At 39.8% G+C, this 26959-nt stretch overlaps 1 protein-coding gene across 1 annotated transcript in view; it reads right to left on the reverse strand.

Annotated features, from left to right (window-relative positions):
* Itga8 (integrin subunit alpha 8) overlaps positions 1 to 26959 on the reverse strand; it is a 190939-nt gene that overhangs the window by 55709 nt on the left and 108271 nt on the right. The window contains exons 18-24 of the mRNA XM_021155534.2: positions 26284 to 26421; positions 25749 to 25816; positions 24068 to 24215; positions 17368 to 17460; positions 13281 to 13360; positions 8775 to 8855; positions 1203 to 1308 (exon numbers count right to left, since the gene is read on the reverse strand). Of these exons, the coding sequence (XP_021011193.1) occupies positions 1203 to 1308; positions 8775 to 8855; positions 13281 to 13360; positions 17368 to 17460; positions 24068 to 24215; positions 25749 to 25816; positions 26284 to 26421 (714 nt within the window). The remainder of the gene's footprint in view (positions 1 to 1202; positions 1309 to 8774; positions 8856 to 13280; positions 13361 to 17367; positions 17461 to 24067; positions 24216 to 25748; positions 25817 to 26283; positions 26422 to 26959) is intronic.

Raw genomic sequence — 26959 nt, forward strand, 5'->3', positions numbered from 1 at the left:
AGAAAGAAAGAAAGATGGAAGGAAAGAGAGAAAGAAAGAAAGAGAGAGAGAGAGAGAGTGAGTGAGTGAAAGAAAGAGTACTTCCTGCTCCATACCATGAGGTAATAGACAATGAATGGAAAAGGATCTCAATCAAACAGTCTCTTGGAACTTTATCTATCTATCTATCTATCTATCTATCTATCTATCTATCTATCTATCTATTTAATTCTATACTGGGTTTTCTGAAAATGAATTGCTACAGGGCTGGTGGCATTGACTTTAAAGAAACACCTAAATAAACACTAAATTGAGCCTTGATTATATGTTCTTTTTTTTTTTTCATTAAAAGCTTAAGTATTTTAGGTAACGTCAATAAATCATTCCACTATTCCCAGTTTAACACTTTGTGTGGGAAGAGAACCTCTAGTTCTTTCTGTGGTTTTCTGTTTGCCTCTCAAGAGAGTTTACCAATCCACGGAGCATTTCAGATCTTGGGATAAATTATTCATTTCCTATTTCATTTACATAAGTAAAAAGTATAATTATGCTATCATGTTCTTCCTCATAAATTATTTCTATATTTTGGTACAGTAATAAATAATTCATTCATAAAGTATTTGAATAGTACCTTATATATACTATTTTAGTTTATAAATATATAAGTTTCTAAAAATGTGAGATGAAAAGAAAAGAAATACAACCAAAGGAGCTAGTTTTTATTTTAATGTATAGGTTGCCCAAATATTATGTGGAAAACAGACAAACTATTTTTAAACTATCACTTAATAAGAGAAGACTGTCACCCTTACCCCTGAAGACTGAGTGTACGTGACTATGGTTATAAATAACCATTGGCAGCCATTGCAAAATGGTTCCATAATAGCACAAGTTACAAAGGTTGGACCTAAGGTTCTATGAATTTCTTATTAGTAAAAGGTATATGAATAAAACCTCAAAAAATTAATATAAGATATACTACCTTGAGCTGAAAAGATGGTTCATCAGTTAAGAGCATTGGTCACTCTTCCAGAGACTCTGAGTTCAGTTCCCAGAGCCCATGAGGCAGTTTACAACCATCTGTAACTCCAGTTCCAGAGGATTAGATGCCCCTCTCTAGCTTTGACAGGCACTAGGTACACATAAGGTGCACAGAACTATATTCAGGAAAAACTCTCAAACACATAAATAAATCATATAAGAAATTAAAAAGAAGTGGATACCTCATAAATATGCTCAACCAAAGGACCAACTTCCTCCTCTTTGTGTGGCTTCTTTTCTGGTTCCCAGTTGTGGATGGGCAGAACAATCTGTGGAGGGTGGGACACTCTGCAATATGAAATATTAGGTTAATTACTGATGAGGGCCCACTAAGGATGTCTTTGTTGCTATTAATATATGCAACTGGTTTCATATATTACACTGATTTCAAAGGAAGCAAGTTGAAGTTATCTAAAGAATATATATATATATATAACACATGGTACGACATTGTCAGTAAGGCTGGGTGAAATGATGGAGTGAAGAGTGGAGACGCAGAAGCTCTGCAGTTTTAGTTACTGGTCTATTCTACAGCCACTGTTTTACAGTCTTGCACATCTTGGACACTAGGGGGCAGAGTAGAGAGAATTCTTGAATGGACATAAACAGTTGAATGCACATACACCTATGTGCATTCATAAAGCCTGCTACTTATTCTTTTTGTAAATATGTGTATGTACCTCTGTGTGAGGATCCTGTGAGTTCTATTCAATCTCCAGTTTGAATGGAAAAAGTAGTTTCTGGTGAAAGCTGCCTGCATAGAACAGTAGCTACTCTGTGTTTGTTCCTTCTTTCTAGATTCACCGCAGGGAGCAGAGCCAGAATCAAATCCGGAAAGGGTCAAGTATGATGGAGGCATAGAATTGTTTTATAGAAAGTTCAAGGGGCAAGAGAGGTGGAGCTAAAGTGTTGCCATCATCTAAGTATGAAATTAACTTGACATTTGCAGTGAACACATAGACATACATTAGTTTGTGGCACCATGTGTGCATGTATGTGTGGCACATGCATGTGCACACATGTTTTCATATGTACTTCTCTCTCGTGGAGGAAGTGGAGGCCTGAGCTTGATGCTGAGATGTGTTTTTCAGTCACTTCTGCCCCTTGTATTCCTTGCAGGACAGCTTGCTGACCTTTGCATTCCCTGCTTTGGTTATGCTGGGCTGGCCATGCAGGGAGCCTCAGGAACCCCAGTCTCTGGCATTCCGTGCTGAGGCTACAGTGGCTTACACACACAGCTTTTTCCATGCACTGTGAGGACCCCAGTGCAGGTCCTCATTCTTGCACAGCACTTACTCCGAGCCATTCCCCAGCCCCCATACTAGAATGTGAAAGTTTTTTTTATGGCATTCTAGAAATTTATTTTAAAAGAATCCCTCAATATTTTGTTAAAATTAATTTCCACAGAATATATCCTTATGTGGGTTTAAAATGCTGCTTTAAGAATGTCCAGTAATTAATGCAGCCTGTAGCAACTCCATCTTTCTCCCTTCTAGACTGTTCCATCTATTAAGTGTCCATTTCGCTTTATTGTTGAGTAATCTATGGTATGGTTTGTTTACCATTGACCCATTGAAAACAATTTGGGTTGTTTACAGTTTAAGGTGATTACAAATGAATTTCTATAAGCATTTATATACAAGTTTCTGTGTAAACTTAAGTTTTCATTTTCTGGGAATAAATTTTTTGTCTGAGATAAAGTAAAAGAGTTTTGATAAGTTGAAGTGTGTTTGCTGTCAGGAATCTCAAAACTAAAGATTTGGTTATATGATGTGAACTCCATTTGAAAAAAAATAAGAGGCCTTGTTTTTAATTTCTATTTATCCCAAATATCAAATAACATCATTTATTGTCTTAAGTAATGTTGACCCTACCAGCAATGGACAGTATCCTATACAGGCCTTGGTTAGTCATGATTTTTTTTCTCATTTTAAATCTTTTTCTTTCTTTTATTATTTGGTGTGTGTGTTGGTTTGAATTAGGAGGTGTGGCTTTATTGGAATAGGTGTGGCTTTATTGGTGGCCTTGTTGGAAAAAGTGTCACTGGGGGGGGGGGCTGAGTGTGGGGGTGGAGGGCTTTGTGATTTCAGATGCCCAAGCCAGGCCTAGTGTCAGTCTCTCTTCCTGCTGCCTGGGGATCCAGATGTGGAACTCACAGCTGCTCCTCCAGCACCATGTCTGCCTGGATGCTGCCATGCTTCCCATCATGATGATAATGGACTGAACCTCTGAAACTGTAAACTAGCCCCAGTTAAATGTTGTCCTTTATAAGAGTTGTTGTGGTCACAGTGTCTCTTCACAGCTGTAAAACCCTAAGACTGTGTGTGTGTGTGTGTGTGTGTTTGCCATGGCATCTACTATGAGTCAGCACTTTTCTCCTCCCATTTTGGGGTTTGGTTCTGAGTATAATACTTGGCTTTTCAGACTTGGCAGAAAGTAAATTACTTGGTGAGCTATCTTGCGAGCCCTGTTTTATCTCTTAACAAAGCCTATTCCACTGGATTATTTTTAAAAGGCTGCATATTTCAGAAATTCTTCATGAGCTCAAAATATATGGTATTTCCACTGATGGCAATGTTTACCTAATGTAGATCTGTGTTAAATCAATCCTTTATTCTAATGAATTGTGTACCAATTGGCTCAAAGACAATGTTGATGCATGTAGTACTGAATCAAACAACAGTTATAAGCACTTTTACCACTCAAGAAACTCTACTTGAGATTATTTTTAAACTATAAAAACAACAAGAAATAAAAACGGGCTTAACATAGTGCATAATAAAGTAGCTAAGAATAAACATGATTGGCCAAAAGAAAATGAGATTTCCCTAAAGGCTGAACACAGAAGATCTTCAACACAGTGACAATTTGTTCCTTGAAGAATTAAACATTGGAACTAATATTTGAAAAGAGTAACCAGAAGAAAGAATTCTGCTATGTGATATGGCCAGAAAGATTTTTAAACTGTCAGAGAACAAACTGTAGTCAAGTATTGGATATTAATGTGGCAACTAAAACAATTGCATCCACAGGAGGAACCCAGTTTTAATTGTTTGGATTGCTGGCAAGAATGAATAGAAATGTCCCCATTCACCACAACTGATGGTAGAAATACATGTGAAAACATTAATCCCATAAAGTGAACGTGTGAGAATGAAGGCAGTCACCATCAGCCCTTCAACTGCCTTGATTCGCTTATACATTATTGAATCCTAGAAACTTTCCTCCAATTTATATTCATTTACAGAACAATTTTAATTTAGAATTACAACATAGCTCATATGTTGTTGTAATTTATTATTATATTACTATTTATTATTATTGGTTTTATGAGACAAGGCTTTTCTGCATGGCCCTGGCTCAGCAGATCAGACTGACCATGAACTCAGAGATCCATCTGCCTCTGCCTTCTGAGTGCTGAAATTAAAGCATGTACTACTATACTCGGCTTGGTTCCTATAATTAGCAAAACTAAAACTACAGGGCATTTGGCGGCACAGGTCTATAATCCCAGCTACTCACAAAACTGTAACTAGTTAATCAAGAGAGTGAGGCAGCAGAATTGGAAGTTCAAAGGTTACAGAGTGAGTTTGATAGGGGTTATAGAGTGAGTTCAAGGCCCAATAGGGAAACTTAGTGAATTCTGTCTCATAAGAAAAAGTAGAAAGAATTTTAAGGAGATAGCAGTGTGGCAGAACATTACTTAGCATGTGTGAGGTCCTACGCTCAGTCCCCAGCACTGAGAAAAACCAATACAAACACATCAAACCCAACTCAGATAAACAAACAATGAGAAAGCTGTAAGATAAGCAGAGGCATGAGATGGGGCTCATGAATAGTAGTGGCATTGTTGAAAATACATAGAAAAAGACTGTAACAATTAATGCTATATTTTCTTTCCTGGGCTATTAAAACAGTAGCTCTTTTCTTTGAGAAAGAGGCAAGAGGATGAAATTAAAACTCAACAAAAATGAAATAACAACTCCTAACTCCACATCCCAGGGCTCCAAATGAGTCACTTCCCCTGAGTCAGATGAATCAGAGGAAAAATCACAAAGCAAGTTAGAAACCCAATATAGCAACAGTTGAGAGGGGGCGGGGATGTGTATGTGTGTGTATGTGTGGTGTATGCTTGTGTATATGTTCCTGTGTGCATATGTGTTTTATGCTTGGGTATGTGCATATGTGAATTATATACTTGTATATGTGTTCCTTCCTATGTGTGTGCATGTGGTGTATGCTTGTGAATATGTTCCTGTGAGTGCATATGTGTGGTGCATGTTTGTGGATGTGTTCTTGTGTGTGCATATATGTATGCTTGTATATGTGTTCCTGTCTGTGTGTGCCTGCGGTGTATGCTTGTGTATGTGTTCTTGTGTGTGCATATGTGTGGTGCACACTTTTGAATGTGTTCCTGTGTGTGAATATGTGTGGTGTAAGCTTGTATGTATGTTCTTGTGTGTGCATATGCGTGGTGCACACCTGTGTATGTGTTCCTGTGTGTACACATGTATGTGGAGCCCAGTGGTAATGTCAGGGGACTTCTCCAGTTTAGTTTTTGAGACATGTCTTTGAGTGACAGTGGAGCTTGCCTATTGGAAAAGACTGACTGGCCCACAAGCCTCGGTGATCCTCGTGCTCCTACCTGCACAGTACTCAGATTACAGTGATGGACACCATACTTGCTTTCTAGAGTAGGAGCTACCAGTGTTCTTAGGTCATTGAGCTTGCACTGCAATACTTTAGTGACTGAGCCATCTCCCAGGCCCTTAATAAAGTCATTAGTAAAGAAAAATATATGGAATAAATCATCAAAGATAGAATTTCTTTTTTTATTAGATATTTTCTTTATTTACATTTCAAATGTTATCACCTTTCCTAATTTCCTCTCCAAAATCCTCCTATCCTCTCCCCCTTCCCCTCCCCCTCCCCAACCCACCCACTCCCATTCCTGGTCCTGGCATTCCCCTATACTGGAGCATAGAGCCTTCAAAGTACCAAGGGCCTTTCCTCCCATTGATGACCAACTAGGCCATCCTCTGCTACATATATAGCTAGAGCCACAAGTTCCACCATGTGTTTTCTTTGATTGGTGGTATAGTTCCAAGGAGCTCTCGGGGTACTGGTTAGTTCATATTGATGTTCCTCCTATGGGGCTTCAGTCTCCTTCAGCTCCCTGGGTATTTCTCTGGCTACTTCATTGGGGACCTTGTACTCCATCCAATGGATGACTGTGAGCAAAAGATAAATTTCTAGATAGAACTAGGAGAGGGGGCAAACATAACCTACAATGGAAAAAGAGTCAGAAAAGCACAAAACAGACAAGAATGAAAAGAAAAATAAGAAAAAACAGGGAGGGAAGTATGGCCAGGTGCTGGGCTCGTAGAGCGGCCACCTACCTCTTTGTTTTCCAGAACAAGGCAGTAATGGAAGAGGATAGCATTGTCTCTAAGAGGCACAGCAACAAGAAGGCTGACCATAATTCTGAGTCAAGAGAGGGGCAGGAGAGCTACCCAGGCTCCCCTGAAATCAGGACTTCCTGCCCTGGTGGAGCAGAGGAGTCCAAGTGGGAGCCAAGAACAACAAACTCAAGCTGGAGAACACACTCTCAGCAGGAGGGAGACAAGAGAAGATAGGGAATGAATCAAGTACACATTTCAGCAGGCACACTGCACCTTCTGAAGGTCAGGGCTGTAGAAATAGGAGTCTGGATGAATCTTGTTGGGATGGAAAACACATGTGCAGGTACTGAGGCTGGAGAGATGCTTGGTAGTTACGAACATTTGGATAGAGGAATGCTTCTAATGTATTTAATGAATCTAGTATACCCTAACACTTAAGAAAGGAAAGAGATACTGTAAGAAAACTATAGAAGAACACTTCTCATGAGCATAAATATGAAAGTCACCAGCATAATTCTAGTAAGTTCAATCATAAAGTATCCCCAGAAAGAAAATTTAGTTTAAACTTTTGAAACAAAAATGAATTGGTTTACAGTTTCCATGGATCCATGGAGAGAAAGACATAACTATTTAATCATCTTCATAAGCATAGAAAAAGCATTGGACAGAACTCAATACATATTCATCCATTCTAGCAGTTTTCAAGCAAAAAGAAGACAAATAAAATGTAAAGGGGAACAGATAGAACTTGAGAGAAAAAAGTTATGAAAACTGTAAAGTCAACATCAGACTAAATGTGAAAGACTATATGATGCTCCTTGTACCATGTCTATCCAATCTTGAACTAGTGAGCCTAGTCTTTGCTATAAGAGAAACAAAACAAAATAAGTACATTCAGCTTTGCCAACGAAGAGGTCTGGCCTTTGTCCTCATTTTCTCCGGGATACTTTTGAAGATACAATTTTATTGATGCCTGAAGTGACAAGATATGTCTAAGCCTTTGTGACACACTAGAAATTCTGATAAAAAGGCTTACTGTGAGGTTGTCCAAACCAGAAAGACCAACAGTATAATTTAGATGGGAGCATTGGTCATATCATTTTAGTTAACTTGGAGATGAAAATCACTTAGGTGGGCAGACAATCAATCAATTAATGCCCCTCTACAAAAGACCAATAAAACTTGTGTTAAAAATAGTGCTCTGCACATTGTTATCCATCAATTCTGGGAAGTAATAGGCCCTACTCTCCAGACCAGGACAAGGAGAAGCCAGTGTTTGGCACTTGTCTAGTTTCTTCCTCCTTGCCTTCTTACTTTGAGGACCTTGATCTGATCTTCCCCCAGCAGTACCTAACTGCTGTGAGCGTGAGAGCTTTCAATGAGACCTGTAAGCAGCTGAGATTAGAAATGATGGTGCTTGTTCTAGTTTGCTCTCTGTCGCTGTGATTAATATTTCAACAAAAAACACCTTTGTGAAGGAATGGGTTTATTTCAGCATACAGATTTAGGTAATAGTCTATCATTGAGAGAACTCAGGGCAGGAACTCCAGCAGAAACTGAAGCAGAAACCATGGAGGGATGGTATTACTGGCTAGCTCACAAGGCTCTGCTCAGTTCACCTATCTAAGAATGGTGTTGACATCTAGGACTTTTTAGGGAGGCTGGGCCCTCCCACACCAGTCATCAGTCAACCATTCCAGACATAGCCACAGACTATCTTATTGTGGCAATTCTTCAGTAAAGGGATCCTCATCCCAGGTGACAAGACTGTGTCAATTTGACAAAGAAACAAAACAAAACAACCTCAATCAATCAACCAACCAACCAACCAACCAACCAACCAACCAAAAAAACCTAGGACACTGGTTCTTTTTGGAATCCTTAAGTTTGCAGTTGGCTAAATTATATATAAATAAATTGTGTGTGTGTGTGTGTGCAAGAACATGGCTCTTTCTCAAATTCTTTATGCTAACTAGAAGAAGTAATCCTCATTCTGAATGAGTTCCCTTTGTGACATTCCAGGAAAGGCCAAAGTAACATGACAGAAAATAGACCAAGATGCCAGAGTATGGAGCCCAAAAAAATCATGACCATCAATGGTCTCATGGTATTCTAAATTTATAAACTGGGCTCTCCAAAGTATGAATTTTACAACATGTAATTTATATCTCAAACTTGACTTTAAAAACAAAATGGACACCCAATAAACTATGAAAAGATAAATCTGACTGATAGCCTAATGTCTATATTCATGGTCATGAGTGCAACCCTGTGAGGCAGCTAGGAAATCAAAGTACCTAATGATCTGACTTTTATCCCACTGAACACTAAACTTAATGATTTACCACTTACCCTCTGATTTCGACCTGAGCAATGGCAGTGATGTTGATTTGTACACTCGCGAAGTTGCTGTCAGGATTGTCCTTGTTGGAGCTAAAACAGAGACATAACACAATTTCACTATACATTCTCACAATCGTGAGAACCATACTATATATATATATATATATATATATATATATATATATATATATATATCATAAGAGCAAACCACATTTCCAATTTTATCATTTGGAAAAAAACAGTGGGATTTAGTCTTCAGAATCATAGCCATTTGTCCACAGAGATGAAGAGCTCTTAGAATCTATACAAACCAATCAACTCTCCCCAGGAAGGTGCTTCATTTGGAAGCACTACAGAGATGGAAAGAAGCTAACACTTTAGTTAGAATAAACCAAAGGGCACTGAATTGAGTTTGTGTTTCCAACTTCTATCTAAAACAAATTCTTTTGCTTCTTGGTATATCATGCTCAGTGCTCTTTAAATAGGAAATGACAGCATAGTCAACTCCAGATTTTCCACGCTAATAAAATGGAGACCTGGCATGCATGATCCAGGGCAGCGTATAATCAAGAAAGTTTTTGGGTTTGGCTCTAGAATGCACAACCATATATTGTTTTATCAGAATTTTATCTCCTTATGGTTTCTTTCTTAAGTTAATATTAATTTAAAATGTGTTTTATTATATATAAGTTAATAGTAATATATAAGATAAGTGTTTGTAGTCATCACGTACTTTCAGGATGTCCGTGGCAAGGAACAGGGAGTGTATCAGAAGCCTAGCTACACATTGCATAAGCAGGCAGTTCACAGGATGTGGGTGCTTGTGAAATGCATCAAGAGTCTTAAGACAGAGGATGTGAGTTTCACAATTCCTCATTGAATGTGGAAGAAAAATTTAAGTTTGCTGTTTTTCTCTCACACAAATATAATTATTTCATCAATTATGAAATTGAACTTTGTAAAAAGTGTACATGTTAAGCAGCTGGGGCTGTAAGGAAAATTAAATAGAACCCCCCAGAGGCTCAAGCAGTGCCTGGGCCTTGGATACAGCCACCACCCACACTTCATGCCCCGTTTGTGCTTTCAGCAAAGCCATTTGGCGATGGAACACCACTGTGGGTGGTGGGTGTAATCGGCTTTGTAAGGACAGAAAGCCTGCCCTGTGGTCCTCATGAGCACTGCTTGGATCCACTGGACAAGCCCTTACTATGAAGATGGCAACAGGGTAGATAGATTCACAGCAGTCTTCTGATGCTTTCCCAACTCAGGCTTGGGAATGCATTGGATAAAATCCTGCTTTTCAACCAGGGGTGCCTTTGAAAAGTCCTGATCACTTGTATTTAATGATAAGGCAACTTAAAGTCTGAAAACATTAGTAAAAGGTGTAAACTGGCAGATTGCATGCTTGTTCCCTATAGGAGACTTCCCCCTACTAAGTTTGTAAGGAGTCTACAGGAACTTCCACACCAAAGCATAAAGCCCAGTTGTTACCATCTATTTTCAGTATTTACATCTGGGGGTGTGTGCTTATTTTTCCCTTTTAAAATAAAGTGTTCAAAAAATTCAGCTCCTGAAAATTGTCTTTGAACCCGAGTTTCACATGAGGCTGTAAGAGACTGTTTTGATTTTTAATTACATCTATTTATTCTTCGTTAGTATGGGTGTATCTGAGAGTCCATGTACTATAGCATGCAAGTGGCCATCAGAAAATCACTGTAGTAGCCAGTTCTCTCTCATAAAACCATGTAGATTCTGGGGAACTAAGCTGGAGATCAAGCTTGGCAACAGGTACTTCATCTGTGGAGCCATCTCCCTTGAAATTCAGCAAGAGCAATGGCAGTCATAGAGCAGTCCTTGCTCACTTAATGAGACTGCTTCCTTCCCAGTATGCCAGCGCTTTATGCCCTAACAGTGCCAATAAAGTCTCCTGGTAAGGAAGGACCTGGCTTCTTATATAACTCAGATGCTTCCTGGAGTTCTTTCCTGGAAGGAAACTTCCTTCACTAATTAATACCATAGCTACATGCAAACATGTCCTCTAACCTTTGCTGAGAAAGCAACTTCAAGAATGCTTACAAAGGGGTGTGTGTTTGTGTGTGTGTGGGGGGGGGGTGGTGGTGTGTAAAACTGTGTCCTGACATTCAGGGTGGGCAGGAATTCCCCCATACAGATCCAGGGCTTTGAGAGACTATTTAATGCCTTTATTTGGCAACAGAAAATATTTTAAGTGCTATTAATATATAAAGCCAACTTATCTCCTGATTTTAGTTTATAGAAATAGGCATTTGTCTTGAGTTGTGGTAGAGTATAGGCTGTGGAGCATTTGATTTAATTTATTTTTTGTTTGAACACATTTAACTTGAATGCAAAGCCACCTCCATGAGCTTTTACATCTTTGGAGCTAGCCAGCAAAGCAAACAAATAAACACCTTTCAAATACTTTATAGTATTTTTGTATGAGCTGTCCTCAAATTCTTTTATTTCTCAAATAATTTTGGAAATTTAAACCCTGAGGGTTTTTCCCTGCATTTTTATAATTTTAAAAACAGTTGCAACTGTCATGAGCAGAAATGGAATATGATTATGGCTTGTTTTTAGAAGAACGTGAAGGTTGATCATTTGGTCATTTTTGATCCTGCCAGATTCAATCCTTCATTGATGAATTTATTGCTTTAACTATGATCTGTATTGTGGATTTTGGGGAGGCTCACTCAGCACATTATATAGGACCTCTTGTTCCTTTGGCAAGAAACAGTTTGCATCAGTTCTCTTATCTAAAAACCAAGAGGGAAGCAATGGGTTTGCTTTGTATCTTAGTCCTGGATGGTCCTCCTAGATGAGGGCTATGTGTTTTTATAAGAGAAGTGTCTTTCCCCAAGTGACATACGCTTTGTGCCAATGAACATTGATGGGGGAAACAGAAGCTTCTGGCTTCTGGCTAAGGTGATATCAATGTCTTCACTTTAAGGTTTCCTCTCTTTAAGCTTAGTAATACACACTCACAGGATTTTAAAAGTTGAAGAATTGGGGACCATGTGAATCTTTGGAGGAATATTTATTTTGGTGGATGTGAAGAATTGCTTTAATAATCTTTGAATAGAATGAAGAATTATTAAAAGAGAATCAGACCCCATCATTAATATAGGTAAAAAAAATTTAAAGTTCTAGGAGTCACAGAAAATCACATCCAAGAAGGAGCCAATTATGGTAAGAAATGAACATCTGAGCCAGCTAGAAGACTTCCTTCCCTAGAAAACTGGATCAGGCTTTGAGTGGGTTCAGGGAGACAAAGACATTTTAGATCTAATTGGTTACACTCTTATCCTAAGGTTTCTCTAAGCCTTATGTGGATGTAACTTTAATTGATGTAAGAAAGTAGTCTGCCACTCAGGGTCATTATCATAAAATCTATCACACTCTAATATCACTTCCTCTTATAAGACATTAAGGTATATTACATACTACTTGAGAACCAAGAAACAGGCACCAAGTTTACAGCTATTCATATGGTTACAACAAGGGTTCCATATACTAGGCAAGGTATAAATTATCATGGAAAGTACCCTATGACATCTATATCAATGTTTTAAAAGCTTTTAAAACGCTTGACTGAAAAAGTAAAAAGGTCCATTTGACAGAGCATCTTAATAGTGATTTATATTTTTCAATGAGGAATGGTTCACATACAGGACAGTTATACTATAATATATATTTTATATACTAATTATATCACATTATATCTATTTCATTTCTATTTGTTTCAATGAGTCTAGGACCATTAAATTCATTGTACTGAAGCCCATATCTGGGAGATCCCAGCCTGAATGTGTTATTTCTCTGTAGGCCTTTCTCTTCATGAAATATCTCTGGCTACAAAATAACAAACAGAATAGACAATGAAAGGGCAAAGTCATGGCCAGATATTTGAATAGGTCACCCATAGACAGCTGTGTGCATGGCTCAAGGTTGTTAGAGAATGGCCCAGTCCGCAAACAGGGCTATATCACCCTGACCTAGCACAGAACAACCACTCAGGCCATGCTTAGACTTAGTCCCTTCTGAACATTTAGGAAATCATAGACTTCACTTGCAAGATCTATCTTTTTTCTTTAGATTTTGCCCCAGAGATTAGCCACTGACTGGCTGCTCAATACATCTGGTAAAAGAGGGCTCAGTACTTCATTATATATAATAGAGTGTAGTACAGTCCTTTACAGTATAGCACAACAGCTCTGGGTCTGGAAGGAAACAGAGTGGGAGTAAGTCAGCAGGACTGGGAAGCTGCTCAAGACCACGAAGCTGACTATTTTATGCCCTGGACTATATTATTTAATCACTTTCAAAAAGCACAATACCAAAAGAGCTGAAATAATTCATAATAATAAAGAAGAATGGGTCTGTGAAAGTCTAGATTCTCATTTTAGGAGAAATTTGAATGTGCACGTTCTTGGCCACCATGCATATTTTCATTTGAGAACAAGTGGTGTCAACAAAGTTGGCATGTAGAAGTCTAACCTTCTGATTTGGAGATCGAAGTTAATGCTCATATTTGTTTTCTCAAGGCGAGGAACAGCAAATCGGAGGCCCAGAGAAAACTAGAAACAAAAAACAACACACATAGGATACAAAGGTATTCACAGGAGGACCCCTTACACAGTGTGACAGTTTCTCCTTAGTAACCCCTATTCCAATCACCACCATAGCCGTTATCTCCTGTTCTGGATGTCTGGGAGGCAAGAAGTCTGCACTGAGACCACAGGGCCCAGAAGATTCAGTTCAATTCATGTTCTTCCTCCCTCTCTCTCCCCCCTCCCCCCTCTCTCCCCTCTCTTTCCCTTTCTCTCTCCTTATAACCTCTCCTCTGTTTCCTCTCTGATGCAAAAATTCTAATAATACAAATATATAAGATTTAGAGAGCTGTGATGCTTATGTTTGATAGACACTGGTGTACTTGTAGAGATCACAGCTGTGGCACCAGTGCAATAAGGTGGGTGATACTTCTAATAATGCTCTATAAAGAAATAAATGTACAGCCTTCTGCATGTCACACATGTTAGCTATGGTTTGGAAAGTCTACACAAGCAAAATTACTATGTGTTTGAAAGCAGTGGGAGTGAACTGTAAGGAAATATTCCAGGAGAATATGCTACCGTCAGGTTGGGGTAATGGTTGTATGAGTTTCTTTGTTTTCCTTTATTGTCCAAATTGTAAATTTTGCTCTTAGTATGTTTGCATCCTGAAAATACTTTTAAAACAATTTTTATTAGATATTTTCTTCATTTACATTTCAAATGCTATCCCAAATGTCCCCTATACTCTCCCCACATCCTGCTCCCCAACTCACCCACTCCTGTTTCCTGGCCCTGGCATTCCCCTGTAGTGGTACATATAATCTTTGCAAGACCAAGGGCCTCTCCTCCCAATGATGGCCGATTAGACCATCTTCTCCTACATATGCAACTAAAGACACGAGCTCTGGGGGTACTGGTTAGTTCATATTGTTGTTCCTCCTATAGGGTTGAAGACCCCTTTAGCTCCTTGGGTACTTTCTCTAGCTCCTCCATTGGGGGCCCTGTGTTCCATCAAATAGATGACTCTGAGCCTCCACTTCTGTATTTGCCAGGCACTGGCATAGCCTCACAAGAGACAGCTATATCAGGGTCCTGTTAGCAGATGTGGGCATATACTCTCTCATACACATACACATAAATAAAATAGAATAAGTATTTTTTAAAATCGCATATATTAACTAATAAGATTTTGGCCCATCTCTTTTGCTATTGATTTTTAGAGAAATTTGCAAGTTATGAACCTTACTAGCATATACTATTTTATGTCACCATGGCAGCTACATGCAAACAACTTTTCCCTTTAAAAATTTTAAGTCAGACTTCTGACTTAAAGACTTGACAAAATTAAATTAAAATAAATGTCACTTTTTTCTGACTCTTAAAATATTAGGCCTGGGTAAGTATTCCTGCTGATTTATTTATTTGTACTTTTGTAAATACCAGGACTGCATTTCCATCTGTAATTTGCTCCACTCCATGGCCAGAGAGTGTTTTCAAAGTACAAAATGAAGATGCAGGTGAATCAGCATGTTTAATAACAAAACAGAAAGCAAGAAAATTAGATGTGTTTGAGGGCTTTAACGGGCAAGATAAGACACTTATTCGGTTTCTTCTACTAGGGACCTAGAGATAAATGAATCTAAACAGTTTACTTCCCTGCCTTCTTGAGCTTATTTGCTGGTGAAATAGATAGATGGCCTCTCACGTAAACACTTCCATAGTTCAGACTATTCTGCTATTTACACCCTTTTCTCAGAATGGCCAAGTGGGCAGCTTTTAGTCCACTGTTAGTCATAGCTATGGTGATTTTAGACCATCTGCAGTCTAGATGTAATACTCCCAATACTGAACAGGAATGAGTGACTGTGTCTATAGATGCTGACCTTGATACCCTCGTGCCAAACTGGTTTCTTCTTGTCTTTAGGTAAATATCTCTATAGCATATCAAGTGGTTGGATTTATTTCCTTGAAAACTGGCAAGAGAGGTTGCTAGTTTCTAACTGAGGGGATGCTAATGGGAGATGTGCAACCTATCTTTCATATCTCCTTTGTAAACATCCCATCTGCAGCTCATTAGCTTCACTCAAGTTCTTCCCACAACATTGCAGACCAGATAGAACAAGGGCTTTGTGGTCAGGCCTGGTTGGAATCCTGTTTCTGCCTTTCATCATCTGTGTGACTTCAGGCAATGTGTTTGACTTTTTCAGACCAGAGTGTTCTTGTCTAGAAAAATAGGTGAAATGAAGTAAGATAACATTAAAGTAGTTATTCAAGGGTCTGGGCTTGGAACATAGAAGACATTCAATCTATGGGAACGACCAGGAATCTGTTACGGGAATTTGACATGTATTAAAATGTTTCTTTAAGTTAACTAATTTATAATATACATACATATATATATATATATATATATATATATATATATAGTAAGTCTATAGTATCCCAGCTAGCCACATTTTTTTTAAGTACTCAAGAGCATGGCAATGCAATAATGTAAAGAGGAAAAACTATTATTTGATGTATACACTATCCTGAAGTATAAGTTGGGAAGAGATGTTTAAGAAAATGTTGCAAATATTCAGTTAAATTTGTGAAACACACTGGGATAAAAGATTTATTTGCTAGAAGAGTTATCAGCATCTTTGAAATATAAGACTCTGGACCCCCTCAGAGATGCTCAGGATAAGTTACAATGACCGCAGAGCTCCCTTTAAAGGATGGCCAAGGGGCATCACTGTTTAGAGTCAGCCAGGGAAACATTCTCACACAGGCCTAGTCGATCGTAAATTCTCACAAAGTTCTTTGCAAACAGGCAATTTCACTGATGACAGAAACACCCAATTTTAAGTAGAGGGTCATATTCTCTTTATTGTGATTTAATTGTGTGACTTTTTCAGGTTTCAGAATCTGTTCCCTGACCTCAAGATTTCTACTTCTATGTTGATTATGAGCTGTTGCCCTTCTTTATTCAAACTGTAGGTGGGTAAAGTAACTTTTCTGCCTGCAGGTATCCTGAGGTCATTAATCAGCCCAGTTTTCTTTCATTGCAAGGAAATTTGTATTATTTTTCAAATGTATTTTGTTTAAAATGTGATTAATTGGTTGACTTGTTTGTGTGTGTGTCTGTGTATGTTACATGTGTGCAGACGACAAGGGAGGCCATGGAGATCAAAAGAGGGGATCGGATCCTCTGGAGCTAGAATTATAGATTGGTTGGGGGCTACCCCCCATGGGTGCTGAAAACTGAACTCTAATCCTCAGGAAGAAAGCACTGAGACCTCTTACTGTTGACGCCTCTCTCTGGCTCCTTTTCAAACCTAGACCTAGTAAAGATCACTCACAAACCAGACTATGATTATTTTAAACATGAAAATACTGTCATATTCGTATGGAAGGCATACTGGAAAAGAGGTTTCTTTGCTAATATATTTTTAAATTACCCCTCCCCCACTTTGGACGGAGTGTCATACAGCACAGGCTGGCCTTGAACTCACTGTATGTACCTTGGGGATGATTCCAAATAAATTCTCCTCTTTCTGCCTGCTCTTGGGTTCTGGCATTCCAGGCCCCACTCCTGGTTGGTTGGTTTACTCAGTACTTGAGATCAAACCCCAGAGCTTTGTGTGTGCTAGACAGGCATCCTACCAAGTGAGCTACATCTTTAGCCCTCCTAAGGAGCTTATTTTAAAGCTCTTAAACTTAGCACTATAGTTTAAAAATCTACACTATAATTAAAAGAAAAGAATAAAAGGCAAAATCCTGGAGTGCAAATGTTGCCATTGCCTTACTGTAACTATAAGATGTAATGTGTAATCCTCAGAGAAAGTGTGTGAAAGCCAAGATCAGTTTGTGTATCTGAAGCGCCATTATCACCCCATGGAGGTTAAAATGCTAAATCCCTCCATGCTGGCAATTTCCTGCCCAATCTGCTCTGGCTGCTGTTTGCTGAGTGCTAATTGGTGAGTTTTCCATTAGTCCTCTGTAAAATTCAATTAGCCCAAGATCAGTAAGGACTGCTGGCACTCGCTTACATTTGTTCCAGTCACCATCGGGTTCCCAAGGTCACACACCACCATCCTGGTCACGTTTTCCATCTTGTACTCACAACTCAGGGGCCTCAGTCCCTGTAAGGAGAAAAGAACACCACCGTGGGGGTCAGGGGCAGAGTAAGTTCCATCCTGTGGCCTGCAGTGTGGGAGGCCTGAGCGCTCCCCTTGATTTCAAACACCTGTGCGTCCCGCTGCACACAGTTGATCTGCTGCCATTCACTCAATAGAAAACACCGGGACACGTTAAACTTCAGGAAGAGTTGTCTGAGGATGTGTTGTGTTGCGGAATAAGAGGCTCAAATGATATTTATGTGAGCATTTTGTACTTTCAGTAAACCTTAATGTTAGACTCTGAGCATTAAGATAAAAAAAAGCAATAAAATATAAGCAAACAGATTTAGTCCTTACATTAATACCACAGGAGAGAAGCAACAGGGATGCATGCTGTTATTATGTCTCTGTGGCTATTTGTAGGGGTTCAATTTTTCACATATCAAATGTGATTAAAGAAAAACTCTTAGGTTAGCATACTAAAGAATAGCTTTATTATGGTATTTTCTTTCTCGAAAAAAAAATTTGTTGTTTTTTGGAGTGAGTGTGTGTGTGTGTGTGTGTGATGTGTGAACACACACATGTTTGAATGAGTTTAAAGGCCAGAAGAGAGTGTTGGATCCCTGGGTTTGGAGTTTCAGACATGAAACCACCAAAGCCTCTCAGATCTCACTGACGCATTTCCATATCCATGTGACATATACATATTGATTTAATAGTGCCACCTGTACTGTACCCCACCATGTTCTCTGACTAATATTTTAGATATATGCTTAACTGGTTCTTCCTCTATGTGTCCTTCTTGTAACTCCAGTTGGAAGAGGTTCTTGTTCGTTGCTGGAAAACTCTTAAGCCTTCCCTTTGCAGCCTTCTGCCCCTCCCAGGTCCCCCTTCGTCTTTGTGCTAAAGCCATGGCCTGGAACTCCACTATTCACTTTTCACCTAATTCTCTTTCCATCTCTCAAAACCCGATGGTGTATTTGGTGACAACTTCTTACATACTCCACCATTTCCTTATATGTCATCAAACTGTGGACTGCCACCTTCAGCCCCTAAGATATGAAAGTCACATGGATGGCTTTCACAATGGAGTACTTCGGGGGAATTCTGGGAACTAAATAGACGAAGCTTTCTTTGGCAATGATACTTTGTTCATTGTTAGTGTTTCTGGGGTTTTTACATAAAAGGAAGCAATATCAGGTTTTCAAGTAAAGGCTTAAGAAATGTTTCTCTGTTCCCTTCTCCTTTAGGGACACAGCCCCCACCCCCACCCCAGCCAACCTGCCTCCAAACAAAGGAAAACAAAACAAAACCCTCCAATTTCTTCATGAAGAATTTTATAATCTATACATCTGAGTGTGTAAGCTTTAGGAGGGCAGAGCTGCCCCGTCTCAATATCTGGAGCAGGGTCTACACAGAGCAGCAGAGAAGATCAGAAGCAGCTCGCACATTGTCTCCTAAAGAGAAGACTACACAGAGATGCCTGCTCTGATCATTACCCAGGGACTCGCATGCATGCATACACACGTGTGCACACACATAAAGCTTGGAAGCACCATTTATCAAAAGTTCTTTACAAATACCCTGCAGAAGGCGTGCTAGGTATCATGAAGGAGCTAAAAAGCATCTTTCCAAAGTTAGTAGTATCTCATTACTCAAAGGTAGGTGTCAGGTATTAATCTTTATAGCTCATAACTGAGAGTGACCATACAGAGATGTTTCATCCCAAAATTACTAGTCATGAAGGCAAAACAAAAGTAAAATGCTTTTGCAAGTATCCATATTCCCCTCGATTGTAGCTAAGGGTTTTAGTTTCTACCGTTCATAAAATTGACAAGGACTTTTAAATTTTTTATTTTTAAAATAAAAATTGTTATATGTGTTGTGAGTTTTTGGCCTATATGTTTGTATATGTCCTGCATGCCTGGTACCCAAGGAGGCTAGGAGAAGGCATTGGCGGTTATGGATAGTTTTGAGCTAATCTCTCGTTGATAGAAACTAAGCCCAGGTCCTCAGCAAGAGTAATACATGCTCTTAACTGCTGAGCCATCTTGCCAGCTCCCACGGGTACATCTTCTCAGCTTTCAAGAAGCAGTGGATATCAATGGAAACATTTCCCCTCCCACATCACCTCTACCCTCTTTTCTTTGTTTAGCTTTTATTTCCTCTCTCTGATGAAAAGAGAGGCCAATTGTTTTTCTAGACATTTCTAGATTATTTTTCTCAAGTAGTTCCAGGGACATTTTTGTACTAATCCATTTATAGCTTGTAGAATATTATTCACTCCGTTATTCATTCACTGAAAATATTTATCTTGGGTGGGCCTGCAGCTTAATAGGTAAACAAGACTCCCATGTTCTTACTGAATTTCCAATCATTGTAACAATTCTAACAGGTGACTTGTAGCAAGCAATGGAAACATAACTACAGAAGAGTTAGGTGGGTTTTTTTTAATTAGAAAGTAGGATTTAAAGAATATTTATTGCATATTTATGCAATCAGAGAGGGCATCATGGAGAAGGTAGCATCTGAGCTGATGGGGACAGGGCTTGTCAGTGATTCAAAACAGCTGAGACCTGAATCTTGGTTCTGCAATACAACAACCATGTAGTTGGAGTACGCTGCTGTCTTCTTATCTATGAAACCTAGAACAAATTTGCTTTTTCTCTGTAAGGTCATTGTCATGATCATGTAAATTCAATGCATGCAAGAGCTCAGAGCATCACAACTGCACAGTAAGTGCTGATTGTCTTCTTTAATAGCCACTGTGGTTATTAGTGGGTCTTAACTATTACGAAGACCTGAAGGATAAATAGAAAGGAGTCAGGTCTCTGAAGAGGGTGAAATTTTAGAGTTAGTGTGTCTGGCGGAAGAGCATGAAGGGGGACAGAACAGAAATTTACACCACCTGGAATTTGAGAGGTGTGTGTGTGTGTGTGTGAAATAGATGCTGATGACAGAAGGAGAAGAAAGAACAGGAAGAGTTAACCCTCTGAAGGATCTGAATCTGATCCAGAAAGCAATGGAGAACTAATGAAGACTTTAAGACAGATGCTAACATAGTCAGACTTGCTTGTTAGAAAGATGGTCCCTGCATAGCAAAGAGTCTGGAGAGGGTGATGGGGAAATGGAAGAAGAGTAGGGTAATATTCTTGTCTAAGTCATGTCAGCCTGGAGGAAGGCAGCAGGAATTTTAGTACTTGGAGCAAAGGATAAGGGCCAGGCAGATTTCAGGTTGGTTTGAAGCTGTGGACACCAGGTGGATGTAGGTACCACTCTCTGAGACAGAAAATGCAGGCGAGAGCCATGTGAATATAGGGGAGAGAAGGGGAGGGAAATGGTAAGGGTAAGGTGATTGGGAGAGATTTGAATTGGGACACGCAAAGTATCTAGAATAGCCAAATCACAGATGAATAGAAGGAAAGCATCTAATGGGGAGGAGAAGAAATAGAGAATTAGTTTTCACATGAACACAGAGCTTCATCTTGGGCAAACGAGTTCTGGAGTTGGATGGTAGTGGTGGTTATATAGCAGTGTGTGTGTGTGTGTGTGTGTGTGTGTGTGTGTGTAGTAATGATAGTTAAACTGGGCCAGGGATGTGGCTTGGTACATTAAGGTGCTTACCTGCACAGATATGAGGAGCTAAATTTGGATTCCCAGCATCCACATCAAAGCAAGGAATGGTGGCAGGTTTCCCCACTGGGGGTTGGGGGTGTGGTGTGTTGAAGACATGACTCCAGAGGCTAACAGGCTAGTTAGTCTAGTTAACAGTGCTAGATGCAGGTTTCATGGCAGAAACTGCCTAACACAATTAAGGAGTGAGGAAGTGTATTCTGAAGAAGGTATCCTGATATGAACCTCTAGCCCCTGAATACACCAGCATATGATATACCCCAGCATATGATATACCTGACATATACACCATGCATCTGTATATGGGTGAGTGCATGTGCACACACATGCACACATGCATGCACCACACACACACACACACACACACACCCCACATATCATATACTGGTTCAAATGGTAGATTTGATTGTATATATAACTGCAATAGCATAGACATTTTAATTTCATTTTTCTAGAAGATCAAAGTTTCCCAAGAGAGAACACAAAAACTCACTATCAGATAATACTTACTGTACGTCCTCACGTGGCAAACCTTTCATACACTTACTGTACGTCCTCACGTGGCAAACCTTTCATACACTCAAAGTCCTTGTGCTGAGTTCAGAAAAATTCAAACTACTTAAAACACAATATAGTTTACCCTTGGAAGATGTAAAGATCCAGTAAAGTCTCTATCCAAGGGACATTGACAAAGGGTTTAAAAAATTGGGGGTACCTTAGCACTAATTCGAGGTTACGGCTAATACCTGTTACAATGTGTGTTACAATAGAGTGGTAAGCTTCTCTGGTATTTTCTCTTGCAACCTAGTGAACAACAACCTGGATGAAAATGAAAATATAGGGGAGCCCAGACATATTTTTTTGAAAATAATACATTTAAGCTATATGTTTGTATTTGTTTATGTATCATTTGCACATAAACATTTGTAGGTGACATTTTTCTTCTCTCTCTCTTAATAGACCTATTTTTAGTTGTACGTGCTTGTGTGTGTGTGTGTGTGTGTGTGTGTGTGTGTGTGTGTGTTTGGACGTGAGCCTATGCTCTCACATGTTTATAGACATACAGGCCAGAAGAGGTTGTCAGATCACTAGGAGATGGAGTCACAGGGCTAATAGGATCTGACAGGGTCTCTTATAAGAGCAGTTAGTGCTCGTAGCATCTGAGCCATCTCTTTAGCCTTTCTACTTTTTTGTTCCTCTTGCGTGCAGAAGTTTAATTACGAGGTGGCACTTCCAGTTGAAAAGCCTACCACAGATATGTGGGATGTGTTTCACTACCCTCTAGTTTTTATATACTGAAATAACATCAACCAAGGAACAAGTGTGAAGTACCATGAAGTGTGAAAGTGAGGATTTGAGATCATTCCTTGGAAATATTAAAATACAAACGGATGCTAAGGCTTGCAGTGGAGGAGGGGAAATGCCAGAGCAATGAAGAACAGCAGGGAAAGTTTCCCTCTAATTGTTGCTGCCAATGAGAATGGGTTTAAATGCTTCTGCCGGATCATTTTAAAACAATTTATTAAGGTATAATTGGCAGGAAAAGGCTTGGGATACAACCTGATGAGTGTAGATATTTTTAAATCACTTTCTTCAAGAGAAATGCATAATGATTTTAAGTGTCAAAGACACTAGATTGCTGTTTGGTTTAATTATCTTTTATTTTTAATTAAGAAAATAATTCAACAAATACAAGAATCCATGAGACTAGAAATGGAAATAGAGAATTTTTGTCCCCTAACTTTCTTCTCTCTCTTCCTTATCCAATACTCTATCTATCTATCTATCTATCTATCTATCTATCTATCTATCTACCTACCTACCTACCTATCTGCAGGGTCCTCTATGTACAGCCTGGCCTTGAACTTGTGATTATTCTGTCTCTCCCTCTCAAGCGCTAGGACTGTAGGGATACATCTCCACATCAGGCTCTGTTTACACGTTTTTAAAGGCGCAAGGGTGACAGCATCACACCAGACAGATCACTTTCCATGACATAGTTCAGTCATTAGACTGTGAAAGTCCCTTATAACATGTGGTCTTGAGAAAGTGGTAGACACATAATAAATTTCAGCTGAATAAATCCATCGGCAAGCATTTATCGGCAAGAGTTTATTGAGTGCCTATGCTATTTTTATGCCTGTGAAAGAATGTGAACCTTAGTTTCTGCCCTTAATTGAACATCTCAAATACTCTGAAATGGAGGGACCGTCAGTCTACCAAGCATTTACAATGATGCTTTTGCTTGATTGCTTATTTGTTTCAGTCTTTTTACTGAGTTTGATTTGTAGCATGGGCAGGTCTTCAAGTCATGGATCCATTAGCCCAAGCCTCCTGGCTGCTAGGATTACTGGACTAGTTAGAATGTTTTTTTTTTTTCTTTTTTTTCAGACAAAACGATTAAGACTACGACAGGTTCCCAGGACACACGGAGTGGGAAGAATCATGTTCTGATAATGATCCACAAGATTTATGCTCAGCATAAATAGCCCTGGTACCTTGTCAATAAACAGCAACATTGAAGACTGGTGCACCAGGAAAAAACAGGCCCTTCTCTGGTCTCAGTCCCAAAAATGCGGACTAAAAAGAAAGAAATGAATTTGTTTTCTTTGCAGTTCCTGTCCAGGCTGTTATCAGTGCTCAGCAGGACTGGTTGGCTCTTCTTCCATCACCTATAATAAAAACCAGACCTCCTTCGATCTGCTTGGAACTTAGAGGAACTCAAAGCAGGGTTTGCAAAGGCAATGAGGAGAGAAGGTTAGCCTGAGAAATGAGCCATCTGCCTCTTTGGCTGGCCTTTTCTCTGCCTCGCTTCAGCTCCTGGTCTTTGGCCATCTTTGTACTGTGGCTGAGAGAGACTTTACTATTTCACAGTCACCTTCTCCCTGCCTCGTTGCTGTTATGAGCTGACAGAGGAAGGCCCCATCCTGACCTCTTTGGGGAGGAAAGACTCAGTCTTGCTCACTGAACTTTATATTTGCATGGGTTCCAGCCTTACCTTGTTGTTGCGCTCAATCCCAACATAATCTGCTTCTTCGGGGATGATAACAAAGAGTTCGGCTTCATAGGCCCCTTCTCCCTCATTTCTTGCATTTATTATGAGCATTAGGTGATTTTCATCGCCAATAATTATCTCATGTTTATCTCTAAAAAATACAGTTTAAAAAGGATGAATATGCAAACCCTACAGCACTGGATTCATGAATATTCTATTTAAGATATTTAAATATTGTGTGCCTGTAAATCTAATCACTCGGGAGACTGGGATGGGAGAATTGGAAGTTTGGGACCATCCTGGATTACTGAGCTAATAACAGGAGTCTGTCTCAAAACAAACAAACAAACCGACCAAGAAATACAATGACTTAGCAGAGAGATGGGGGGGGGGGGAAGGAGAGAGAGAGAGAGAGAGACTGGTAAATGTAAGGCTAGGGCTGAGAAAAAAGGGAGATGGTCCTGCAAAGCCTGTAGGGAGGTTTAAGAGAACATCCTCTGAATGGGGGAGTTGATAACCCTCCATGGTGTGCAAGCTACTATTTAACATTTTGTTCTCAAAAATAAAATTGATACATATTATTTGTGGATTCCAGTATTGTGCCCCCACCTCCCACCCTGACCAATTTGAAGCCATCAACACACAAAGTGACTGGCTACCAAATTCCTGCAAACTTAACATTTGACTTTGGAACCAGAATGAAGTGTCCCAGCTCCTTCCTATCACTGAGAGCACACATTAGCAGGAGATTGAGCTGCAGGGAGAGACAGCGAGCTCCTTTAGACAGTGATGGAGGGAGGATGCCCAGCAACAAGGATGCCAAGAGGGCAAACCAGGCAGGCGAAACAGGATCTCAAGTGGCTGGGGGTGGGGGGGGGGATTTGAAGTATTTTAAGGAAACTTTGAACTCCAAATGAAACCAGTGTTCAGAAATGCCTCTTCCACTTTTGACCCCACCTCAAAGCTATTGCTTTTGACACTTATTAAATTATGAACTTTGGGGCAAGTCCCCTTGAGAGATTAACAAGCAGATTCCAAATGCTGGTAATTCAAGCATTCCTCGGGGTGTGGGGGGAACAGCCCTGCTTTTCCACCCAGCGATGATGTCTCAGCTCCAACTACTATTTCTTTCCACACACAGCAAGCAGTGCAGTCACCAGCTCCAGAGTCAGTGGTCCCCCCACCCCACTGTGAGCCCTTTGATTCCCATTTGACTTTCTGACACCTTCTGCTTGACCCCCACCCCCAGTGTGTCTTTTAAGTTTCCCCCACCCCCAGTAAATGAAAATTAATTTTGTTTTGACAGTTTTAAGGAGGCCTTTGAATCATGGGGTGCTACAAAAACAAGTTTGGTTAAGGTGTGGACTGAACCCTTTCTCACTTGACTAAGGTAAGTAAATAAAACCCGAGCCACACCACATATGAGTTTACTTTCAACAAGAACACTCTGATGCTTGCTGAAAGATGAACTGGCCCAGGCAAGATCTCAGGCTGTGTCACTTGACACCAGTGATAGAGAACTGACCAGATCAGAGGCAAATCCCAAGTGTGGTCATGCTAAGGAATTCCCTGAGTCACTTTCCCGCCTCCATTTCTTGGAAGCATATACTTTCTCCAAAGAAGTTTTAAGTAAACACCCAGAGACCACCAGGTGTGGTGCACACATTTACTTATTTAAACTTACGGTCTAGCTGACAGCTTCAAGTCAGGAACGCATAGATTGTCTTCTCCACAGTCCACCAGGATGTGAGCCTGTGTTAAGTGAGGGAAGCATCAGAAAGAATCTGAGAAAGCTCAACTCACATCCTTCCTCATGCCGATCATAAAGGATTCCATCAGCTGAACCTAAGCTTTCCTGCCACTTCACAGAAGTCTACACAACTCCACATGCTGTGACGGAAAGTGACAGGTTGATGGATCTGACGTTCTTTCCAGATTGTTCTGAGATGTCTGGTGATGATGCTAATCAACTCTATTGAGAGGTTTACTGGTTACATTGCTTCCAGTACTACTGCATTTGAATAAATTAAATCTTAATTAGGGGAGAAAATCTTCTAAAAGTCTCATAAGGAAACATGTTAGGATCATGCCCCTATTGCTATATACCTCTGTGTGCAGGTGGAAATAGAAGGGTCTGACTTTCATCTCCAGATTATAGGGACAACTCTCTCCAGAGAATGGCAAGGAAAAGCCTTCAGACTCTTGCCTCAAAGACTCACCTGCCCAGTAACTACATTGTCCCTGTAGTGGTTCAAAATTGGCTTCACTTCCAGGCCGTCTTTAAAGGTAGAATCATCCAAACTGTAGTTCAGGCTGATGTTGATTGGAGACAATTTATCTCGGAATTCAGTTTCATCCTAGGAAAAAAGTAATCACCAACTCAGGCTCCTGAAATGACTGCAAGATGTGAGTCGATGACAAACAGGCAACCCTGGACTCCTGTCAGTGTTAGTGAAGGACAGTGTTCACCACAACATGATGAATTGGGTGCTAATGCATGTGGTCTGCTGTAGCAGGCATACATAAACCCAGTGTTGAAATCACCCAGAGCCGTGGCTGCTCTGAGATACTCTAGAGCAGTGGGTCTCAACCTGTGGGTCACAACACCTTTGGTGGGGGTCAATGACCATTTCATAAGTGTTGCATATCAGATATCCTGTATATCAGACATTTACATTATGATTCATACCCATAGCAAAATTACTGTTATGAAGTAGAAAGGAAAGTAATTTTAAGGTCTACGGTTACGTGAGAAAGTGTATCAAAGGGTCACAACATTAGGAAGGTTGAGAACCACTAGTCTAGAGGAGATGTTCAGGTACCCTGGACCTATAACACCTGACATGGAATTGGTCAAGTCACTGAGGAAAACATTACACTCATATACCATGCATG

The sequence above is a fragment of the Mus caroli genome, chromosome 2 (genome assembly GCF_900094665.2).
Source record: "Mus caroli chromosome 2, CAROLI_EIJ_v1.1, whole genome shotgun sequence".
Taxonomy (NCBI): domain Eukaryota; kingdom Metazoa; phylum Chordata; class Mammalia; order Rodentia; family Muridae; genus Mus; species Mus caroli.